Here is a 23728-nt window from a genome sequence, read left to right on the forward strand (position 1 = left end):
TTGGCAAGTTACCAACATCAAGGCAAAAGAAACTGAAACAAAAACAGTTGTTCAAAATTTAATTGGCTAGTTTGTGAACATGCACAAATAAAATAATTCGTATTACGTAAAAATAAAACTTTGGAAGACACAGCTTAACGAGATCACATTCATCAACTCATAACATAACTAGAACATTTCATTCAACTTTACACATGACAAATATAACTTTTCCATACAGAGACAAATCATTGTGTAAAATCGTTTAAAACTACTTAAAGCAATATCATTTAAATTAAAGCAAATCTGATTCACAATGTAGAACTTGTACATATCAACTCAAAGGCAAAGTAAAACCAACATGCATAACGTTTTCAGTCCAGAGTCATTGTAGCAAACTGGAATAAAAACAAGGGGACACAACCTTAAAAACTTAATTACATAAAAAAAAAATAACTTACTCTTCCAATCTACAAAATTTAATTCATTTCAGTTTCAAATCTGTAAATGTTTAAACTTTTTCTCAACAAATCTAGACCAGTATTCATTAGAAAAGAAATACATGGGGGTCTGCATTTGAAACTGTTTTGCGGCCAGGCAGTAACACCAAGCAACACAATTTTGAGAAAGCTGTTCCCCAACTTCAATCTTGTTTAACACAACTCAATTAAAACAATACAATTTACAAAAAAAAAAAAATAACATGACTCTATGTACATGTATTTAGAAAGGACTTCACAAAACCTCTTTAAGAGAAAAATAACAACTTTATCATTGTTTGGACATAAATAATACAAGAAATGTTGAATAGAACAGGGTTATGATACTTGTTCATACTTGTGCAAGTATGCATAAGTTTTAGGGAAGTTATTTGGAATCAAAATTGATAACATTGCAAATTTAACTAAATTCAGACGTAAACCATTAAACTATATAGATATCAACTAAAAAAGAATGTGGTCATCTTCTATTCAATAACACTGATCTTATATGAAGTTCGACTTTTGTAGCCATAAGCCTTCCCCAGTTATAAAACAGGAATTGTTTTTCAGTCTAAAGGTTACTGTGACCTTGACCTTTAAACTACTGACTCCCATCAACTGACCCCAGGCAATCATCCTATGAAGACTAAACAATGTAGTCCGAAGTGTTCCCTAGTTACTCAGCAGAAAACAAATTGTCTATAGACGGACTGACGAACCTACATTGACAGAACAATATAACCCCTTTTATTTGAAAGAGGTCATAATAACAAAGCTGAAAATTTTACAATAATTTTCAGCATTAATCAATGTAGCTTTAATGTAAAAAGTATATATACAAGAAAATGTAAAAGCAAACTATGAAATATTGCACAAATTCAGAACACCTTTGCATTTATATTAGTTTGCAAACTATGCTATTTGTTATTCACTACCTTGCATTTAACCTATAACAAATTATCATAGCTGACAATTTCATGTATTTGAAATGATGTCACTTGGAAATATATGCCATTGTTCTGTACAATAAAGCCATGCAAAATCTATACTGTATTTAGCTGCTTTCAAGGCCAAATATATGCACTGAATTTCATGTAAGTACAATATTAGTGAATGGTTCTATAGTTGTATTGATATATGGGACTTTTTACCGAAGTGAAAACAGTCAATAAGGATATAAAGCTTAATTTCTTATACTCAAAATAGAAAAATATTACTAACATTACAATCATTATTGCAAATGCAAGCAATTCATTGGAATAGTAAAATACATAACTGCTACATTAAAAAAAAATTAACAGTATTATTCTGTAGTATCAAGTGCTTTTACTCTTTTGTTTTTCAAAATTCTTGAATCTAAGCTTATTTAAAAGCATCTGAGCTAATTTAAAAGTACATTAAATCTTGCATCTGACCTAATTTGAAAGCAAGTTAAATCTTGCATCAGAGCTTATTCAAAGCAACTTAAATCTTGCATATGACCTTACTTAAAAGTAAGTCAAATCTTGCATCTGAGCTAATTTAAAAGTAAGTTAAATCTTGCATATGACCTAACTAAAAAATAACTCAAATCTTGCATCTGAGCTAATTTAAAAGTAAGTTAAATCTTGCATATGACCTAACTAAAAAGTAACCCAAATCTTGCATATGACCTTACTTAAAAGTAAGTTAAATCTTGCATAATTTTATGAGCTAATTTAAAAGTAAGTTAAAAGACAAAATGAGCAAATCTTGGTGAACATCATTATCTATCTTGAAATTAAAGCAATACATATCATGTATCAAATCGAGGGTTCAACGCAATAAGGGCGTATCTACATATAATAATCATATGTAGATACGCCCTTATTGCGTTGAACACTCGAAATGTGAAATTTGGCAGTGTTGATCTGTCAACAGAGATTAGGAAAACTAGGATCAACTGCAGCAGCCTTTCTTTTTCGGTTCATCCTCAAGACGGAAGGATTTCTCTATCTCTTTGTCTTCTTTCTCCTTTAATACCCTGAAAATAGAAAAGTGACTCTTAAAATACCTAGAGGTTAGAATAGAGGTTGCGGATTTTAGAAAACCCTGTGACTGTCCATCTTTGAAATGCCCCGAGGTAAGAAAAAAGGCTCTCTGCTTTAGAATATCCTAAGGTTATTAATCTTAAAATATCCTGAACTTAGAAAAACTTACAATGATACTACATATTAAGATGAAGATTCATCAAGTGGTTCATGAGGAATAGTTTAAAGGTTCTTCTACTGTTAACAGCTAAATGGGGTCAAGTCCCCAAATAGAAAAAAAAAACAACAAAAAACTGAGAGAGGACTTTACAATGATGCTACAGACCAAGTCTGGTGTAATTCTGACCAGTACTTTCAGAGGAGAAGATGATTAAGTGCAAATATTGACAACAGAAACCTTATACATGAAAATCCTCCTATACTAAAAGCTCCCCCTAAACCCTTCGCTAACCTATGGTTTAGGTGAGCAGAAAAGAGGCTGTCGATCTAAGTGGACTTTAAAATAACTTGAGGGGTTGTTCAGCAAAGAAAAAAGACGAAACAAATTTTATGATCGACAAAAACTGGTAGCTTAAAGGCGTATGCTAGAATTCCCTGTATATAAGATGGGTGAAAATTTTCCCAATAACAGAATTTCTTTAAACTTTGGATATTGAAGGACAATCATCTAAGAAACAAAAATATGCAATAAAAATCATAGGTCACCGGTATTGAAAAAGAGTTATCTGCCCTTGAAAACGTCATTTTTGGGGGAAATGCCGTTTTCAAGGGCAGATAACTCTTTTTTGATAGCGGTGACCTATGATTTTTATTGCATTTTTTTGTTTCTTAGATGATTGTCCTTCAATATCCAAAGTTTGAAGAAATTCTGTTATTGGAAAAATTTTCGCACCAAATTCTAGCATACGTCCTTAAGGAATTTCACTTCTGTAAAAAAACATTTGTATTTATATCAGCTATATCAGTCAATCTCAAATATTCCTGTGCAAGATCCTTCCCTTACTTTTGATTTAGTAATAATCACTATTAAAATAGAACAAGAGCTCGTAGAGCACGAAATGGCCCCTTTGATGCATTTATTCATTGCACAAGGAACTGAAATTATTTGCTCACTGTAAACAAAAGTTCTACTGTTCTGGTTCAATATGACCTTGACCTTTGACCTACTGACCTCAAAATCAACAGGGGTCATCTGCTGGTCATGATTAACCTGTCTAATAAGTTTCTTGATCCTACGCTCAAGCATTCTCAAGTTATCGTCCAGAAAGGGTTTAACTGTTACAGATCATTGTGACCTTGACATTTGGCCTACTGATTTCAAAATCTATAGGTGTCATCTACAGGTCATGAACAACCTCCCTATCCAGTTTCGTGATCCTAGGACCAAGCATTCTCAAGTAATTGTCTGAAAACGGTTTTACTGTTCTGGGTCACTGTAACCTTGACCTTTGACCTACTGACCTCAAAATCAATAGGGGTCATCTGCTGGTCATGATTAACCTCTCTATCAACTCTAATGATCCTTGACCCAAGCGTTTTTGAATTATCGTCCGGAAACTGTTTAACTGTTCCTGGCCAATGTGACCTTGAACTTTGACCTACTGACCTCAAAATCAATAGGTGTCATCTGCTGGTCATGACCAACCTCCCTATCAATTTTCATGATCCTAGGCCTGAGCATTCTTGAGTTATCATCCGGAAACCGTTTAACTGTTCTGTGTCACTGTGACCTTGACCTTTGACATACTGATCTCAATATCAATAGGGGTTATCTGCTGGTGATGACCAACCTCCCTATCAACTTTCATGATCCTAGGCCCAAGCGTTCTTGAGTTATCATCTGGAAATGGATTGGTCTACATTCCCCCCAAATGACCAACATCTGCAAAACAATATACCCCTCCTTCTTCAAAGTGGGGCATAAAAAGTGGAACTCCACAGGTCGCTCAACAAGACAAAAATGAAAATGTTGCAGGCTCGGTTTGATTGCATGAGTCTGTTCAGGGACAGCAGTGGAAATGCATGCTACCATCCACACCCTCTAGCCCCGGGTTGAGCAGAACTCAACATTTACACATGTTACAAGTACCGAAACAATTTAGAGAGATCCGCAGATACCTTTTTTCAGGAAAAAACTTTTACTTTGATAAATAGAGATTTAAATAAATATGAATCCGACTGACAGCCTCAGGACCTCAAATTTATTTTGACATTGAAATCACAGTATGTACAATTTGTCATAAATGGAGTGAAATCCACAGAACTCTGATGGAACCTGAATAAGCCCTCATTTCAAAATACTGTAAAAGCAGAAACGTTCATGAGGGTTTAACTTTCGCTATATTTGCGAGGCCTTACATTTGCAAAATTAATCCTCACATAAATATTTATCATTAGTATAATTTAAACTAAAATAGAATACTATTTTAACAATTTCCCGAATATCAAACCTTGCAAACATTCTCAAAATTTCAAATTCGTAAACTTTTGACCCTGCAAAAATATGTGCTTCTACAGTAGGAGAGTTTGAGATATCGAATTTTTACTGTATGTATAAAAGAATACCTTGCAAGGGCTTCCATTGCATTGTTAACATTTTCCCCACTAAGAGCGCTTGTCTCATAAAACAATGTACCATATTCCTAAAAAAAACATGATAAAGAAAATATTTGTACGCTGTAGTAACTACTATTAATCAACGTGTAAATACATGAACAAGAGAAAAACAGATGAAAATTTATGTTTCTTTTTTTGGGGTTTAGAGATAAGCCAACACAATTTAGGTCATATGGAGACTTTTCCAACTTTGATGGTGGAGTAAGACCCCAGGTGCCCATCCGAGCATTGTTTGGGGCATGGGTGCATATCTGGGTAGAACCACAGACTTCCTGTGAGCCAGCTGGATGGCTTCTTCACATGGAGAATTCTACACCCCAAGCAAGGTTTCCAAAAATTAACCCTTAACCTGCTAAATTTCTATAATGAACTTGTCCATCTTCCAATTTGGACTACCATTAACTGTTATAAGGGGTGTTTACTAAAAATTACTGACCGAATAGCGCAAATCATGATCAGACTGCATGGATGTGCAGGCTGATCATGATCTACACTGGCCGCAAAGGCAGAATCAATCTTGTCCAGCATGGTAAGGGTGAACAACATGAAAAGATAAGACATCAAAAACTCTGACCTTGAATTTCAGTGCAGACTTTTTTTTACTTATTCTTGGTTGTCTTGAAGCTCAGCAATAAGTTAAGTTTGATCAAATTTATATCACTTCTCTAACCGCATTATTCAGGTAAAATGTGAAATAAAATCACACAGAAAAATCAAATAAAGTATAATTTTCTGTCTGAGAAATTTCAACTAAGCAATGGCTTAAACATATGTTAATTTTTGAATTAAAAAAATATGAAATATTTAAACATAACTTAATTCTAACCTTCAGAAATGACTTATAAATCCACTTACATCAGCCAGTCGAGATCCATCTTTCATTTTGACAGCTTTTGTATCATCATCTTCTGGTAGATCGTTTTTGTTGCCTAGCAACACAAGAACCGCATCATCACTTGCACCATCCTGTTATAGTCAAATTTAATTGAATAATTTCTCCTTTGATTTACAGCCAGGAATAGGGTGAAAATAACACATTTGCTGCGAACTTACACATCTGTATGTTAACACAGGTATTATGCTAAAGCTGTACTATGCCCATTTTTCATATTTGAAAATGATGAGCAGTTACTATACAGCATCTATGTTAACACAAAATAAACATGTTTGTGTGTATAAACAGTACTTCTATTGTGTATAAGGTTCATAACAGTACATGTTTTATCAATGTGTAACTAGTCACAATATGAATTTAACTGACAGGTTTTTTAAACAAATTACTTACTGTCACTGTGCAGTCATATTGTATTTGGTCATATAACCTTCAGGTAAGGATGAAGGGAATTGGGAGGGACGTGTTTGGGTATTGGGTGTAAAGACACTTCAAACTTGCCAAGAAACAAAAGATAAAAGAAACTGGAAGATGTGTGCTTGTTTGTGCATGTGCGGGTTTGAGGGGGGGTGGGGGGAGGGGTAGTAAATGCCAAACAAAACCCCATACCCAGATGTACAACTTCATATGCTGAACAATTTTCCTAGATTAAGTTTTACAAACGACTTCAGGTCAAATACTTTTGGAGATACATATGACACAAACTTTTAGGTTCTTTATATTTATTAAGGGTCATAGGGTCATAACTCTGATCTAACATGCTAACTGAAATCACAAACAAAACCCTGATGCACAACTTCAAGTGCTGGCTAACACCCATACATTCATGACTCAGATCAAATAATTTCTGAGACTGCAACAAAAAACAAGACCTTTTAGGCCATTTATGCATACTTTTGACTAGGTCAATGACCAAACCTCTGGTGTAACTAAGTGAAATCCCAAACAAAACCCTGGGTATGTAACTTCACACACTGAGTAACAAGATGTTTGGCAACTCTTGGTCAAATACTTTTTGAGAAATGCACAACACAAATTTGGACAAATTCAGCAAAATTTCATTCACTATTAGTGTTGTTTTAAAATAACTTGACCAATAAAGTACATTCTTCTCTGAGACTGTATACCTGAACACTGGTCATCCAGTTTCTCACATTGGTAAAGGACGTTTCCGAGGTAACATCGTACATCACCACAACTCCATCTGCTTTTCTGAAGTACTGTTTGGTTATACTACGGAACCTGAAGAAGAAAAATAGTGTACTGCAAAACAAAAATAACGTTTGTTAAATGTTTACAAGTACTTAATCATATAGCTGACTTGCAAAAATAATCTATTTACAATGTGCTAATAACAAATGTCAAACTTGTCAAGATATAAGTCATATCCTGAAGGTTTGTGACTCTATATATCTTAACCCTATTTTTTAGTTTCCAAACCCTATTTTATAGTCTCAAAGCCATTTCATAACCTTCTGTATAATATTCAAAGTTAACAATTTAGACTCTGAGTAATAATGCTAAATATTTCAGTTTCCAAATGGAATAATATTCCCCAAAACACTAAAGATGCTAGCATTGTTAGGATTTTCTATAGACTCTTTTGACACCTGTCTATATATATTACCAAAATAAGGCCATCATGGCATGTGCTTAACAAGAGCTGTCAGTTGACAGCGCGCTCGACTATTCTCCAAACCCTATTTTATAGTCTCAAAGCCATTTCATAACCTTCTGTATAATATTCAAAGTTAACAATTTAGACTCTGAGTAATAATGCTAAATATTTCAGTTTCCAAATGGAATAATATTCCCCAAAACACTAAAGATGCTAGCATTGTTAGGATTTTCTATAGACTCTTTTGACACCTGTCTATATATATTACCAAAATAAGGCCATCATGGCATGTGCTTAACAAGAGCTGTCAGTTGACAGCGCGCTCGACTATTCTTAGTGCTTGATAGTATAATATAAGCTGTGAGTAAAACTTTAACATTACAATAAGCATATTCTAAGTCGAAAAGGGGCCATAATTCAGTCAAAATGCTTGATAGAGTTGTCTGCTCCTGTTTACAGACTGGGGTCATGATGGTAAACAAGTATGCAAAATATGAAAGCAATATCTCAATGGACTTTGAAAATATTTGGGGTGGTACACAAACTTTAACATTTATTCTAAGTCGAAAAGGGGCCATAATTCAGTCAAAATGCTTGAAAGAGTTGCCTCCTCCTTTTTACAGACTGGGGTCATGATGGTAAACAAGTATGCAGAATATGAAAGCAATATCTCAATGGACTTTGAAAATATTTGGGGTGGTACGCAAACTTTAACATTTATTCTAAGTCGAAAAAGGGCCATAATTCAGTGAAAATGCTTGATAGAGTTGCCTCCTCCTTTTTACAGACTGGGGTCATGATGGTAAACAAGTATGCAAAATATGAAAGCAATATCTCAATGGACTTTGAAAATATTTGGGGTGGTACGCAAACTTTAACACTTGTGTGACGCTCACGCTAACTTTGAATAGTCGAGCTAAAAATGTGCTTACATGAAAATCATATCTTCAGAGATATTAACTCAGATCTAATCTGTTTGCAAAAAATAAATCCTATTTTGGAGAGTTACTAGGCACCCCTCTATATCAAAGTACCAATGTATCTATTTTAGGATTTTAGTTAAGACTTTAATTTGGCAAACTTTAAGAACATGGATAAATCTATAACAGAGGGAGTTTTCTAACACAGAATTCAAATGAATGGCGAGGCACAACTTTATAAACTTACCTTTCTTGACCAGCTGTATCCCATAACTGTAAAACAATGATCTGATTCTCGATTGGCAGGTTCTTTATTTGAAAATCTACACCTGTAAGGGGATACAAGTACAAAATTATTGAAAGTACCATATTACCCGAGATCAATTCCAGTTTATGTTCAGCTATGAAATGAATCTTTTTTTTAGCATCAAAATCATTTGCTTACAATAAGTTATCTTCTTTGTCATATACATCAATGCATCTTTGGTATAAAGTACTAGGTGCAGCACATCATAAAACACCTTTAGATGCAAGGTTCCCATGTCATAGGAGTCTTCCAAACTGTGCACAGTTTCTATTTTGTAAACTTCTGAGCATGGTCCAAGGTTACAAAATTATGTCTGGAGACCAGTCTTATCACTCTAGCATTAGACTGGTTGTTCCTATGGACAAATTTGAAATAAACCAATTGCAAAGCGGCATTCAGAGACTGGTTTCAATATTCAAATTTATAATCTCTAACCAGAATGATATTCCACTGCCATAAATCAGTTGTTTTCTTTCTTTGCAACCACTGTTCAACTCTTTATTTAAACGGACTTATACAAATAATACATATCTTACCAATAGTGGCTGCATATGATGCCTTGAAATAGCTTTTACAGAATCTATGTATAAAGCTGGATTTTCCGACACCCGAGTCGCCGACAAACACAACTTTGAACACTCTCTGTAGTGGTGTAGACTCGGTACCAGTCTGTAATACAGATTATGTGATAGGAAAGGATCAATTTACTGTCTCTAACAACAGTCACTGGTAAAATGAAACACCTCAATCGTTGTGCAAGAATTCTTAGAAGAGATTCACATAATATTATGGAGGTTTATCATAATATTTCATATTGGATGAGCAAATATTTTGGGAAATGCTGTTATACATCTTGCTCTTAGACATGTCATGTGACAATGATAATCTGAACTGGTTTCACAATATCCAGCAAAACAAAAATTTCTTTATTTCATTATCATATCATAATATTATCACGCTTTTGGAACTATACCTGTTTTTAGTATGTCAAGGTAAAAATGATTTATTTGTCAAAAGGTAGACTGGAATCATCTCGCTAATGCTCCTATTTTACAAGTATAAAATGAACTGTAAATTTTGATAATCGTTAAAACTAGTCATCAGGTATAACAAATTAGTTTTTTATATAAATTTTAAAATATACCTCACCTGTATTCCAGAATCTGTAAGTTCATCTGCACCGACCGGCTGCACTCTTTGGGAGTTTGGAGAAAATGAACTTGGACTACTGTAACAAATATTGATCAAGCAGTGAAATACCGTACATGTAGTGGATACATGCTTGAAAATTCTTTAAATCTCTGTTTACATCTCTATGCAAATGAATGCTAAGATTTAAAAGACATAACAAATTACTTCTAGCTCTGAATAATTTATTCTTGAGTATACTGTTATTAATGTTAAACATCAAGAACTCATAAAACGCTCTGTGCAAGATTAGAAAACTGACTCACTTGTTTTTTAAGGTAGTGTAAAATGCACTGTGAATTTTTAGAAGTCTGACCCACTTTTGTCTTTTTAAGGTGAAATATAATGCTCCGTGAAATTTTATTTGTCAAAATCTTGATAGAATTCACTAAAGGAAATTAAATATTTTACCTATCATCTACTTTTTATCAAAGCTAGGAGTAACCACTTATTCCAAAAGATTTTACTGCATTTTAATGTATAAACTTCTATATATTAGTGTCATATGCCACCTTAAAGGATAAACATTAAGAAAATCCAGACTACAATTATCAATTTTCCTAAAAAAATTGTTTTCATTTAATTCTGTTATTTCTATAAATAAGTTTCTTAACATTATACTGCTAAGTCAAAGTTATAATCTGTGAATCTTTTATGGAAAAAAAAGGTCTTCATTTCTGAATCTTTACTCTTTGCCACCTTACAAAAACAGAACTTATTAAAATTAAAATCAACACACTTTACAACAAACAAAATGAAAGGAAAAATATATATAATGTAAATTTTACACCCACTGTCTAGAGAGCATCAAGCAAGTGTACTAACAAGCATGCAAGCATTCTGGGATTATTGCAGGATAGCTGTAAGCTTTAAATGTTAAACATATTTCTTGTCTGAAAAACTGCAGCAGCATGTGACTCATATATAAAACATATTTCGGACAAGAATTACATATCACATTTAAAAAATATTAAATAAAGCCTAAAGTGTCTCATTCACAAATGTAGTTAAATCATTCAATATTCTGAAAAAACGCAAACTTTCAAAATACTAACTGGTACCATATACTGTAAAACCTCAATGATTGTTACCATATACTATAAAACCTCAATGACTGGTACAACATACTGTAAAACTGCATTGACTGGTACCATATACCGTAAAACTTCAATCACTGGTACCAAATACTGTAAAACCTCATTGACTGGTACCATATATTGTAAAATCTTATTGACTGGTACCACATACTGTTAATCTGCATTGACTGGTACCATATACAATAAAACTTCCATGATTGGTACCATATACTATAACACCTCAATGACTGGTACCATATACTGTAAAACCTCATTGACTGGTACAACATACTGTAAAACTGCATTGACTGGTACCATATACCATAAAACCTCATTGATTGGTACCATATACTGTAAAACCCAAATCTCATTGACTGGTACCATATACCGTAAAACCCAAATGACTGGTACCATATACCATAAAAACCTCATTGATTGGTATCATATACTATAAAACCTCAATGACTGGTACCATACACTCTAAAACCTCAATGACTGGTACCATATACTATAAAACCTCAATGACTGGTATCATATACTGTAAAACCTCATTGATTGGTACCATATACTATAAAACCTCAATGACTGGTACCATATACCATAAACCCTCAATGACTGGTACCATATACCATAAAACCTCATTATTGGTACCAGATACTATAAAACCTCAATGACTGGTACCATATACCATAAAATCTCAATGACTGGAACCATATACCATAATATAAATTATTTCTTTAAAATAATTTCATTTATTCCTCGAGACTTAAAATGTTTGTTAGTTGCTAAGGATTCGGGATTAATCGGCCTTTATTATTCAGTTGAACTGGTTCTCGTTTTATCAATACAGTACTGATGTGCATGTTCAGCGAGCCGAGAACACAGCCAGTTGTTCGATATAAAAGCAAAAAGCCCGTGCAGATTTCTCACATTGCGTCTGAAAGGGCGAATAGACCGTTATTATACACTGACTGACAGAATCTACTGTTCTTCTTCATGTCGTTCAGTAAAGATAAACTTACCCTCCCGCCACACCCCTAAAGTTGCTAATGCAGTAATTTTTTATGGTTAACTTAGTTTTTGGTGAAAGACCTGACATTTTGGAGAAATTTGTGTCAGATTTGCTGCGTTTTGTATACTTTCAGGGTACCGATTTCTTATATGGCATTTATTGAAGATGTCAGTGAGCTGTTAGTGCAACGTACACTGTGAAGTCTCCGATATCCCAATTATAATCATACTCAAAGAAGTTACGAATGAATGTTCTGTGATAGAAGCCAAGTCGAAGGAACTTCAAAGTACCGTAGATACTTCCTGGAAATTAACTTTTGGATAGTTCCCGATTTATGGAATTCAGGTGTATTGTGTTGATAAATAACAGCATTCGTTAGAATGTTTTTAACTGGAACTGTGTGCTTTTTTAGGACATCGGAAATTAAATCAATGTTTAAGACATTTTCTGTAAAAGAATATATGGGAAAAGAAATTACATGAACTTGTGTATTACTTTAGCTTAGGTATTTTCATTTATATCTTAGCTTCTAGATAAAAGATAAGGCTCACTGGCAGTTATTTCTGTGTTATGTAATTTTTATGAATCGGTAATTATACCTTAAATGTTAGGACTGTCGCTCAAATAATGTTGAATTGAGGGGATCAGGCGAGATATCGAGTTAATTAGATTACTAAACAATAACCGGTTGGGTGTTTGTTTTGTGGCGATTTATACGGTTGATGCCGAACTAGAGATATATCTATGCGTTTGGTGTGATGAATTTTATTCGGAACAGTTCAGTGTAATTAGCGTTGTCATCTGTCAGTTATGGACACGGTCCGCTCAGTTTGGTGAAACTATGTTTGCCTTTATCGGGCCTATCACAAGGGCATTATTGTCTTAAACAGTGCACCAAAGGTTGTTCATTGCAAAAGATGCACCTTGCTATTTAAGGTTGGTTGACCTGAAGTTGCTTCGGGTCACTAGGATTTCGTCCTTATAGTACTGGCGAGTCCTAGATTGCATTGCGTTGCGTTGCTTGCTTGTGAAGTGGTTGTAGTGCACCACTATAGGTCTGGTGATGCCTAGGTTGCTTTGCTTTTTTGCGTAGTGAAGCTTCTATAGTGAATAATTACAGTATTGGCGAAACCTAGGTTGTGTCTGTAATGTATCACTATGGTACTGGTGAGGCCCAAGTTGCATTCCGTTGTCCATAGTGCTTCACTATAGTGTTGGTAATGCCTATGTTGCGTTGTTTCTTGTGATATGAAGTGTCTGTAATGCATCACAATGGTACTGGTGAGGCCCAGGTTGCATTCCGTTGTCTGTAATGCTTCACTATAATGTTGTGTGGTGCCTATGTTGCGTTGCTTCTTGCAAGGTGAAGTGTGTCTGGGGTGTATCAGTTGGTGTCTTGTGTGGTAGGCCCGGTCAGTCCGTATTTTGGTTTTACTAGCTGAAGAATTGGGCTGTCTCAAGAATATTTAACGGGTGCTGTTTTCGTGGACAATAATGCCAATATTGCGTTCTTGTTTTAGCACAGACATATATCAGACAGCTTTCTAGCACCGAGTGTTTGGTAGCAGCTCTTGACTTGCTTCGTGGCATCGTTTTGGTGCGGAGCCGTGGTGAGCTGAGGTCTGCTGTCATACATTCGGGTGTGGTCCGTGTGCTGGGTGCCGTCTGCGGTTTTTAGGGGTCATCGCATCGCGTGTTGTCTCATGCTTGCGCCTGGTCTCCTCTCGCTTGAAGATAGAGCGGCCAAAAACATGCCAACTTAACTTTTCAATGTTTTCTCAGATCTATTGATGCATTTACCTTAGCAGATGTAGAATATATTAATTTAGAAATCAAGTATTTTAAGTCATTTGTTCGTCATAATGTGTTATATGATCTTAAAATATTTAACAGTATAACAATGAGATAAATAAAAGACAAAGAATGGTACATGTTCTTATTTTATGTCGAGTAATATGGAATAAAACCTCATTGACGAGTACCAGATAATATAAAACCTCAATGACTGGTACCATATACTGTAAAACCTCATTGATTGCTACCATAAAACCTAAATGACCCATACCATATACCATAAAACCTCACTGACTGCATGGTACCATATACTGTAAAACCTCATTGACTGGTACCATATACTATAAAACCTCAATGATTGTTACCATATACCATAAAACCTCAATGACTGGTACCATATACTATAAAACCTCAATGATTGGTACCATATACCATAAAACCTCAATGATTGGTACCATACACCATAAAACCTCAATGACTGGTACCATATACCATAAAACCTCAATGACTGGTACCATATACCATAAAACCTCAATGACTGGTACCATATACCATAAAACCTCAATGACTGGTACCATATACCATACAACCTCAATGACCCATACCATATACCTCAATGACTGGTACCATATACCATACAACCTCAATGACTGGTACCATATACCATAAAACCTCAATGACTGGTACCATATACCATACAACTTCAATGACCCATACCATATACCTCAATGACTGGTACCATATACCATACAACCTCAATGACCCATACCATATACCATAAAACCTCAATGACTGGTACCATATACACTAAAACCTCAATGACTGGTACCATATACCGTAAAACCCCTATGACTGGAACCATATACCATCAAACCTCATTGGCTGGTACCATATACCATCAAACCTCACTGACTGGTACCACATACTGTTAAACTGCATTGACTGGTATCATATACCATAAAACCTCAATGACTGGTACCATATACCATAAAACCTCAATGACCCATACCATATACCATAAAACCTCAATGACTGGTACCATATACCATAAAACCTCAATGACTGGTACCATATACCATACAACCTCAATGACTGGTACCATATACCATACAACCTCAATGACTGGTACCATATACCATACAACCTCAATGACCCATACCATAAAACCTCAATGATTGGTACAATATACCATAAAACCTCAATGACTGGTACCATATACCATAAAACCTCAATGACTGGTACCATATACCATAGAACTTCAATGACCCATACCATATACCATGAAACCTCAATGATTGGTACCATATACAATAAAACCTCAATGACTGGTACCATATACCATGAAACCTCAATGATTGGTACCATATACCATAAAACCTCAATGACCCATACCATAAAACCTCATTGACTCATACCATATACTATAAAAACCACAATGACTGGTACCATATACACTAAAACCTCAATGACTGGTACCATATACCGTAAAACCCCAATGACTGGAACCATATACCATCAAACCTCATTGACTGGTACCATATACTGTTAAACCTCACTGACTAGTACCACATACTGTAAAAATGCATTGACTGGTACCATATACCATTAAACCTCATTGACTGGTACCATATACTGTAAAATCTCACTATACAGTATCATATACTGTAAAACTCCAATGACTGGTACCATTCACTGTAAAAACTCACTGACTGGTACCATATACCGTAAAACCCCAATGACTGGTACCATATACTGGAAAACCTCACTGACTGGTACAACCTACTGTAAAACTGCATTGACTGGTACCACCTACTGTAAAACTGCATTGACTGGTATCACATACCATAAAACCTCAATGACCTGTATCATATACCATAAAACCCCAATGACTGGAACCATATACCATCAAACCTCATTGACTGGTACCATATACTGTTAAACCTCACTGACTAGTACCACATACTGTAAAACTGCATTGACTGGTACCATATACCATTAAACCTCATTGACTGGTACCATATACTTTAAAAGCTCACTATACAGTATCATATACTGTAAAACTCCAATGACTGGTACCATTCACTGTAAAACCTCACTGACTGGTACCATATACACTAAAACCCCAATGGCTGGTACCATATACTGGAAAACCTCACTGACTGGTACAACCTACTGTAAAACTGCATTGACTGGTACCACCTACTGTAAAACTGCATTGACTGGTACCACATACCATAAAACCTCAATGACCCGTATCATATACCATAAAACCTCAATGACTGGTACCATATACCATAAAACCTCAATGACTGGTACCATATACCAATAAACCTCAATGACCCGTACCATATATCATAAAACCTCAATGACTGGTACCATATACGAATAAACCTGAATGACCCGTATCATATACCGTAAAACCTCATTGACTGGTATCATATACTATAAAACCTCAATGACTGGTACCATATACACTAAAACCTCAATGACTGGTACCATATACCGTAAAACCCCTATGACTGGAACCATATACCATCAAACCTCATTGACTGGTACCATATACCATCAATCCTCACTGACTGATACCACAAACTGTTAAACTGCATTGACTGGTATCATATACCATAAAACCTCAATGACTGGTACCATATACCATAAAACCTCAATGACCCGTACCATATACCATAAAACCTCAATGACTGGTACCATGTACCAATAAACCTGAATGACCCGTATCATATACCATGAAACCTCATTGACTGGTATCATATACTATAAAACCTCAATGACTGGTACCATATACACTAAAACCTCATTGACTGGTACCATATACAGTAAAACCCCTATGACTGGAACCATATACCATCAAACCTCATTGACTAGTACCATATACCATCAAACCTCACAGACTTGTACCACATACTGTTAAACTGCATTGACTGGTACCATATACCATAAAACCTCATTGACTGGTACCATATACCGTAAAACCCCAATGACTGGAACCTTATACCATAAAAGCTCATTGACTGGTACCATATACTGTAAAACCTCACTGACTGGTACCACTTACTGTAAAACTGCATTGACTGGTATCATATACCATAAAACATCAATGACTGGTATCATATACCATTAAACCTCAATGACCTGTACCATATACCATAAAACCTCATTGACTGGTACTATATATTATAAAACCTCACTTACTGGTACCATATACTGTAAAACCCCCAAAACTAGTACCATATACATAAAACCTCATTGACTGGTACTATATACTGTAAAACCTCATTGACTGGTATGATATACTGTAAAACCCTAAAGACTGGTACCATACACTGTAAAACCTCACTGAAAGGTACCATATACCGTAAAACCCCAATGACTGGTACCATATACCATAAAATCCCAATTACTGGTACCATATACCATATAAGCTCATTGTCTGGTACCATATACTGTAAAACCTCATTGACTGGTTCCATATACAGTAAAACCTAGAATACCGTAGCACCAATGGCTTGAGTACCAGGGTTGACTTGAGCAAGTCATTTGGTTCTCCGCTGTTTTTTCTTATATTTTCTGTATTAAAATGGCTCAAAACCATAGACGACTGGAACATTTTGCTCAATCCCTTTTGATGTTTTACGAAAAACAATATGTCAGTATATAATGCTTAAATACACTTTCAGTGAATGAAAGAGTTCATCAAATGGTAAACTGAAATAAAAATATCTCAACTTGTAACAATACAGTAGAAAGAGAACTCTATGATGTAACATGACAACATGCTACTGAATGATGGAATAATGTGCAATGCAAGGTACAATTTTTACCCAAAGCTTTTACAAAGTAATGAAACAAGAGCTGTCAGTTGACAGCGCACTCAACTATTCTCAGTACTTGATAGTATAATATAAGCTATGAGTAAAACTTTAACATTACAGTAAGCATATTCTAAGTCAAAAAGGGGCCATAATTCAGTCAAAATGCTTGACAGAGTTGTCTGCTCCTGTTTACAGAATGGGGTCATGATGGTAAACAAGTATGCAAAATATGAAAGCAATATCTCAATGGACTTTGAAAATATTTGGGGTGGTACGCAAACTTTAACATTACAATAAGCATATTCTAAGTCGAAAAGGGGCCATAATTCAGTCAAAATGCTTGACAGAGTTGTCTGCTCCTGTTTAAAGATTGGGGTCATGATAGTAAACAAATATGCAAAATATGAAAGCAATATCTCAATGGACTTCGAAAATATTTGGGGTGGTAAGCAAACTTTAACATTTGTGTGACGCTCACGCTAACGCTCACACCGACGCCGGGGCGAGTAGGATAGCTCCCCTATTCTTCAAATAGTCGAGCTAAAAATGGTCAAAAGGGATTATTATCCTACATGAGTAACAGAAAAAATGTTTCTGTGATGTCCATCTTTACTTTCTGTGTAACAGGATAAAACTAAGTAAGTTTCTGAGATGTTCATCTTTACTTTCTGTGTAAAAGAAAAAAACTAAGTATGTTCCTGGGGTGTTCATCTTTACTATCTGAGTTGTTTCTGGGGTGTTCATCTTTACTGTCTATGTAACAGAAAAAACTAAGAATGTTTCTGAGGTGTTCGTCTTTACTTTCTGTGTAACAGAAAAAACTAAGTATGCTTCTGAGGTGTTCGTCTTTACTTCCTGTGTAACAGAAAAAACTATGTATGTTCCTGGGGTGTTCATCTTTACTATCTGAGTAAAAGAAAAAAAAAAAGTTTGTTTCTAGGGTGTTCATATTCACTGGTGTTCATCTTTACTGTCTATGTAACAGAAAAAACTAAGTATGTTTCTGAGGTGTTCGTCTTTAATTTCTGTGTAACAGAAAAAAATATGTATATTCCTGGGGTGTTCATCTTTACTATCTGAGTAAAAGAAAAAAAAACTAAGTTTGTTTCTGGGGTGTTCATCTTCACTGGTGTTCGTCTTTACTGCCTATGTAATAGAAAAAACTAAGTATGTTTCTGAGGTGTTCATCTTTCTGGTGTGTTCATCTTTCCTATCTGTGCAACAGGAAAGAACTAAGTATGTTTCTGGGGTGTTCATCTTTCCTATCTGTGCAACAGGAAAAAACTAAGTATGTTTCTGAGATGTTCATCTTTACTATCTGTGTAACAGAAAAAAATTGATTATCTTTCTGTGGTGTTCATCTTTACTATCTGTGTAACAGAAAAAAAAAGTATGTTTCTGGGGTGTTCATCTTTACTATCTGTGTAACAGAAAAAAATCTAAGTATGTTTCTGGGGTGTTCATCTTTACTATCTGTGTAACAGAAAAAACTAAGTATGTTTCGTGGTGTTCATCTTTACTATCTGTGTAACAGAAGAAAAACTAAGTATGTTTCTGTGGTGTTCATCTTTACTATCTGTGTAACAGAAAAAAAAACTAAGTTTCTAGGGTGTTCATCTTTACAATCTGAGTTACAGAAAAAAACTAAGTATGTTGTGGTGTTCAACTTTACTACCTGTGTACAAGAAAAAACAATCTAAGTACATTTATGTTTCTGGGGTGTCCATCTTTACTATCTGTGTAACAGAAAAAAAAACTAAGTATGTTTCTGAGATGTTCATCTATACTATCTGTAAAAGTAAGTATGTTTTCAGGGGTATTCATCTTTACTACCTCTGTAACAGAAAAGAATCTAAGTATGTTTCTGGGGTGTTCATCTTTACTATCTTTGAAACAGAAAAAACTAAGTACGTTTCTGAGATGTTCATCTATACAATCTGTGTAACAAAAAAAACTAAAGTATCTATCTGTGGTGTTCATCTTTACAATCTGTATAACAGAAAAAACTAAGTATGTTTCTGGGGTGTTCAACATTACTACCTGTGTAATAGAAAAAAACTAAGTATTTATTTGGGATGTTTATCCTAAGTGTTTGAGTAACAGAAAAAAACTAAATATGTTTCAGTGTCTGTAAGCACAAGGCTTTAGTCCGCTTTTTGTGAATTTAACCTCCAAGTGAAGTGAATATTCACCTTTACGATTCAATACTGCACCTTTTCTGACGTCATTTGTCCATCACCTATGATATTTAGGAACTCAAATAAAGAATTTCATGCATTTCACGAAATAAATAAAACAAGAGCTGTCACTAATGGTGACAAATGCCCCCGCAGCACCTTGACCTTTGACCTGGTGACCCCAAAGTCAGTAGGGGTGGTGTACTCAATAAGTACTATCAGCATGTCAAGTTTGAAGGCTCTGGGTGAAGTGGTTCGCATGTAAAGTGCCTTCATGCAAAAAGTTAACATTGGCTCCTGTGACCATGACCTTTGACCTGGTGACCCCAAAGTCAGTAGGGGTGGTGTACTCATAAAGTACTATCAGCAGGTAAAGTTTGAAGGTCCTGGGTGAAGTGGTTCGCGAGTAAAGTGCCTTCATGCAAAATGTTAATGTTGGCCCCTGTGACCTTGACCTTTGACCTGGTTACTCCAAAGTCAGTAGGAGTGGTGTACTCAATAAGTACTATCAGCACGTGAAGTTTGAAGGTCCTGGGTGCAGTGGTTCGCGAGTAAAGTGCCTTCATGCAAAAAGTTAATGTTGGCCCCTGTGACCTTGACCTTTGACCTGGTGACCCCAAAGTCAGTAGGGGTGGTGTACTCAATAAGTACTATCACCACGTGAAGTTTGAAGGTCCTGGGTGCAGTAGTTTGCGAGTAAAGTGCCTTCATGCAAAAAGTTAACGTTGGCCCCTGTGACCTTGACCTTTGACCTGGTGATCTCAAAGTCAGTAGGAGTAGTGTACTCAATAAGTACTATCAGCATGTGAAGTTTGAAGGTCCTGGGTGCAATGGTTCGCGAGTAAAGTGCCTTCATGCAAAAAGTTAACGTTGGCCCCTGTGACCTTGACCTTTGACCTGGTGACCCAAAAGTCAGTAGGGGTGGTTTACTCAATAAGTACTATCAGCATGTGAAGTTTGAAGGTCCTGGGTACAGTGGTTTGCGAGTAAAGTGCCTTCATGCAAAACGTTAACGTTGTGACTAACGAACTTACTAACTAACTAACGAACGAATGAACGAAGAACAAACGGACGGACAGTTGAAAAATAATATGCCTCCCTTCGGGGGCATAAAAATATCATTTACCTTGTCCCTATTTGAGCTGTGCCATGAGAAAACCAACATAATGGCTTTGCAACCAGCATGGATCCAGACCAGCCTGCACATCCACACAGTCTGGTCAGGATCCATGCTGTTCGCTAACGGTTTCTCTAATTTGAAAGCGAATGTGCAGGCTGGTCTGGATCCATGCTGGTCGCAAAGCCACTATGTTGGTTTTCTCATGGCGTGGCTAATTTCATATTTCAAATCCCATCTCTCCCCAACTTAATGTGCAACAAATTCAGTACAAATAAAGATCAATCATATATTGTCACCTGCATGCATTTATACCAAATACCCTAAAAAACCCAAATGTTGTCTATAAATGTAACCTGGGTGCAGGTCTAGCAAAACTTGCAACAGCAGCAGTAGCATAAGCAATTTGGTCAAGCTTTGGTTGCACCGTGGCACTTTCACCATATCTAGGCGGTTCTACGGAACTATATCTAGATACTAGTAGTTCCTCTGGCGCTGCTGTGGACCTTTCACTATTTTTAACATACTCTTTTTGTGTCACCGTTGATGTTTCACCATATCTAAGCGGTTCTGTGGAACTATATCTAGATACTAGTAGTTCCTCTGGTACTGCTGTGGACCTTTCACTATTTCTAACATGCTCTTTTTGTGGCACCATGGCGTTTTCACCATATCTAGGAGGTTCTGTGGAACTATATTTAGATAGTTCCTTTGTTGCTGCTGTAGACCTTTCACTATTTTTAACAGGCTCTGTAGAACTAAATTTATAATGTTCTTTTGTACTTGTTAATTAAGCTAACTGGCAACAGAAGTAAACAGTTTCAGGAGTGAAGGGAGGTAATTTCACCAAATAAGGAATGGCAGTTATCTCACAACAGTTATCTTCTCTTTATCTTTGCCATAAATTTGTTATATTTGCTAGACATAAAATATCTTGCAGTTTAGCAAAAATATGAGTTCATTTGATATATAAACTAGAGCTGCTTTTCAGAAAAGTGCATGTCTCCCACAACTGCTTAATCATCTGAATAGTAGTATACGAGTCAATCATGCAGACCTCAACTGCCTTATCAGACTTTCAGTGCTTTGATTATCAAAAAACAAGTTTCAAGGGCGAAAAATTCCGAAATGCCTGGGCCGATTTGGCTAGTTATCCAACTTGGCCGAGGACTTATAGTCAAACACATTTTGTTCAAGTTTGGTGAAGACCTGATAAGAAATGTTCAACTTAGAGTGTGGACAAGATTTGTGACAGGCACACAAACAGACACACAGACAGGAGTAAATCAATACGTCTCCAACACAGTGTGTGGTCGGAGACATAATAAGTATAAAAGCAAGCATCTATATAAATAGGCATCGTGTGTGTATGACATGTGTTAACACATAAATGCATACAGATTACACAGCAATCAACATAACAGCAACTTGCAAGACATACACAGGCTGATGCAGACAAAGGTGTGTTAAAATTCACACTGAACACAAGCACATATAAAATGAACTAACTAGCAAAACTTGACACAAGAGCCGCACCATGAGAGAACCAACAAAGTGCATTTGTGACCAGCATGGATCCAGACCAGCCTGCGCATCCAAGCAGTCTGGTCAGAATCCATGCTGTTCACTTTCAAAGCCTATTGCTATTAGAGAAATCATTAGCGAGCAGCATGGATCCTGACCAGACTGCGCGGATGTGCAGGCTGGTCTGGATCCATGCTTGTCGCATATGCACTATGCTGCTTTTCTCATGGTGCAGCTCAGTGAAAAATTCTGAAGAATAATTACATCTGCTTTGGTTCTAAAACATTAGGTCCCATCTGCAAGAACAAATTGAAACAGCTCTGCTAGCTACTCAAAATCACCATGTAGAAGTTGTATAATAAATTACTGACACCCTTAGTTAGATATAGTTAAGAGGTTTAGATGTTGAAATTTTATATTTGTTAATATTATAGTTAAGCAGTACATCTTTTGTCAATTTTAAGCAGTTAAATATACATTCTTAAGCACAGTTTGATTTTAAACCAGGAAATTCATACATGTGCTTAAATAATGGCGTTTAGAAGAACCTCAACAAATTGTTTCAATTTAACTATATCCACTAGATACACTTTTTGACAGGAAAATGTGAAAATCTTACATAAAATCTTATAGAAATTCCTCTGATTAAGTTTGGGAGTATAATATCTCCTGTTCAAAATTGATGTTAGATACAAATAAATTATATATCTGACAGATGAATATATTTCTGAGAAAGACGCAAGGTTATATCATCCAAGTTAGGAAACCAGTCAAAAAGCTCCAAACTTTGATCGGTTGTTTCTAAGCACAAATTTTTAAATTGTCCAATGGCAACCATGCATTCGTAGACTGGTTTCCAAACTTAGTTTTATAACCTTCAAGATGAAACAAAATCATCATCTCACCTTCCATCTACACTGTCAAGGCCACTATCTGCTGCGTCTGCTGGTTTTCCCATTCTCTGTTGCCATGGTGATTGTGGAACTGTTCTACTGTGGTGAATACTATCTACGCTATGATGTATAAATGCAGGTGCTTGTCCATCTATGTAAATGTCGTCGTCACATTCAATTCCGTCGTCAATGTCCGTCAGTCCGCCCGATTCGTCTTTCTCTACGCCTTCTTCTGTGATAGACTCTGAGCATGAAGATAGTTTTGGAATTCTGAAACATCATAATCACATTTTT

The 23728-nt window shown here is 35.7% G+C and overlaps 1 protein-coding gene across 6 annotated transcripts in view; it reads right to left on the minus strand.

The window, feature by feature from the left end:
- Positions 1–45: 45 nt before the first annotated feature.
- LOC123535593 (EF-hand calcium-binding domain-containing protein 4B-like) overlaps positions 46–23728 on the minus strand; it is a 72281-nt gene continuing 48598 nt past the window's right edge. For 5 of the 6 annotated variants that reach the window (XM_045318300.2, XM_045318297.2, XM_045318298.2 and 2 more), the window contains 9 exons: positions 23447–23704; positions 21545–21775; positions 9973–10051; positions 9360–9492; positions 8764–8845; positions 7106–7220; positions 5942–6052; positions 5036–5112; positions 46–2463 (listed from right to left, as the gene is read on the minus strand). In XM_045318300.2, coding sequence (XP_045174235.2) covers positions 2379–2463; positions 5036–5112; positions 5942–6052; positions 7106–7220; positions 8764–8845; positions 9360–9492; positions 9973–10051; positions 21545–21775; positions 23447–23704 — 1171 coding nt within the window. In that variant the 3' untranslated portion in view covers positions 46–2378. The remainder of the gene's footprint in view (positions 2464–5035; positions 5113–5941; positions 6053–7105; positions 7221–8763; positions 8846–9359; positions 9493–9972; positions 10052–21544; positions 21776–23446; positions 23705–23728) is intronic. The other variant, XM_045318302.2, reaches the window with a different exon arrangement.

Source organism: Mercenaria mercenaria, chromosome 17, assembly GCF_021730395.1.
Source record: "Mercenaria mercenaria strain notata chromosome 17, MADL_Memer_1, whole genome shotgun sequence".
In the NCBI taxonomy this organism is placed as follows: domain Eukaryota; kingdom Metazoa; phylum Mollusca; class Bivalvia; order Venerida; family Veneridae; genus Mercenaria; species Mercenaria mercenaria.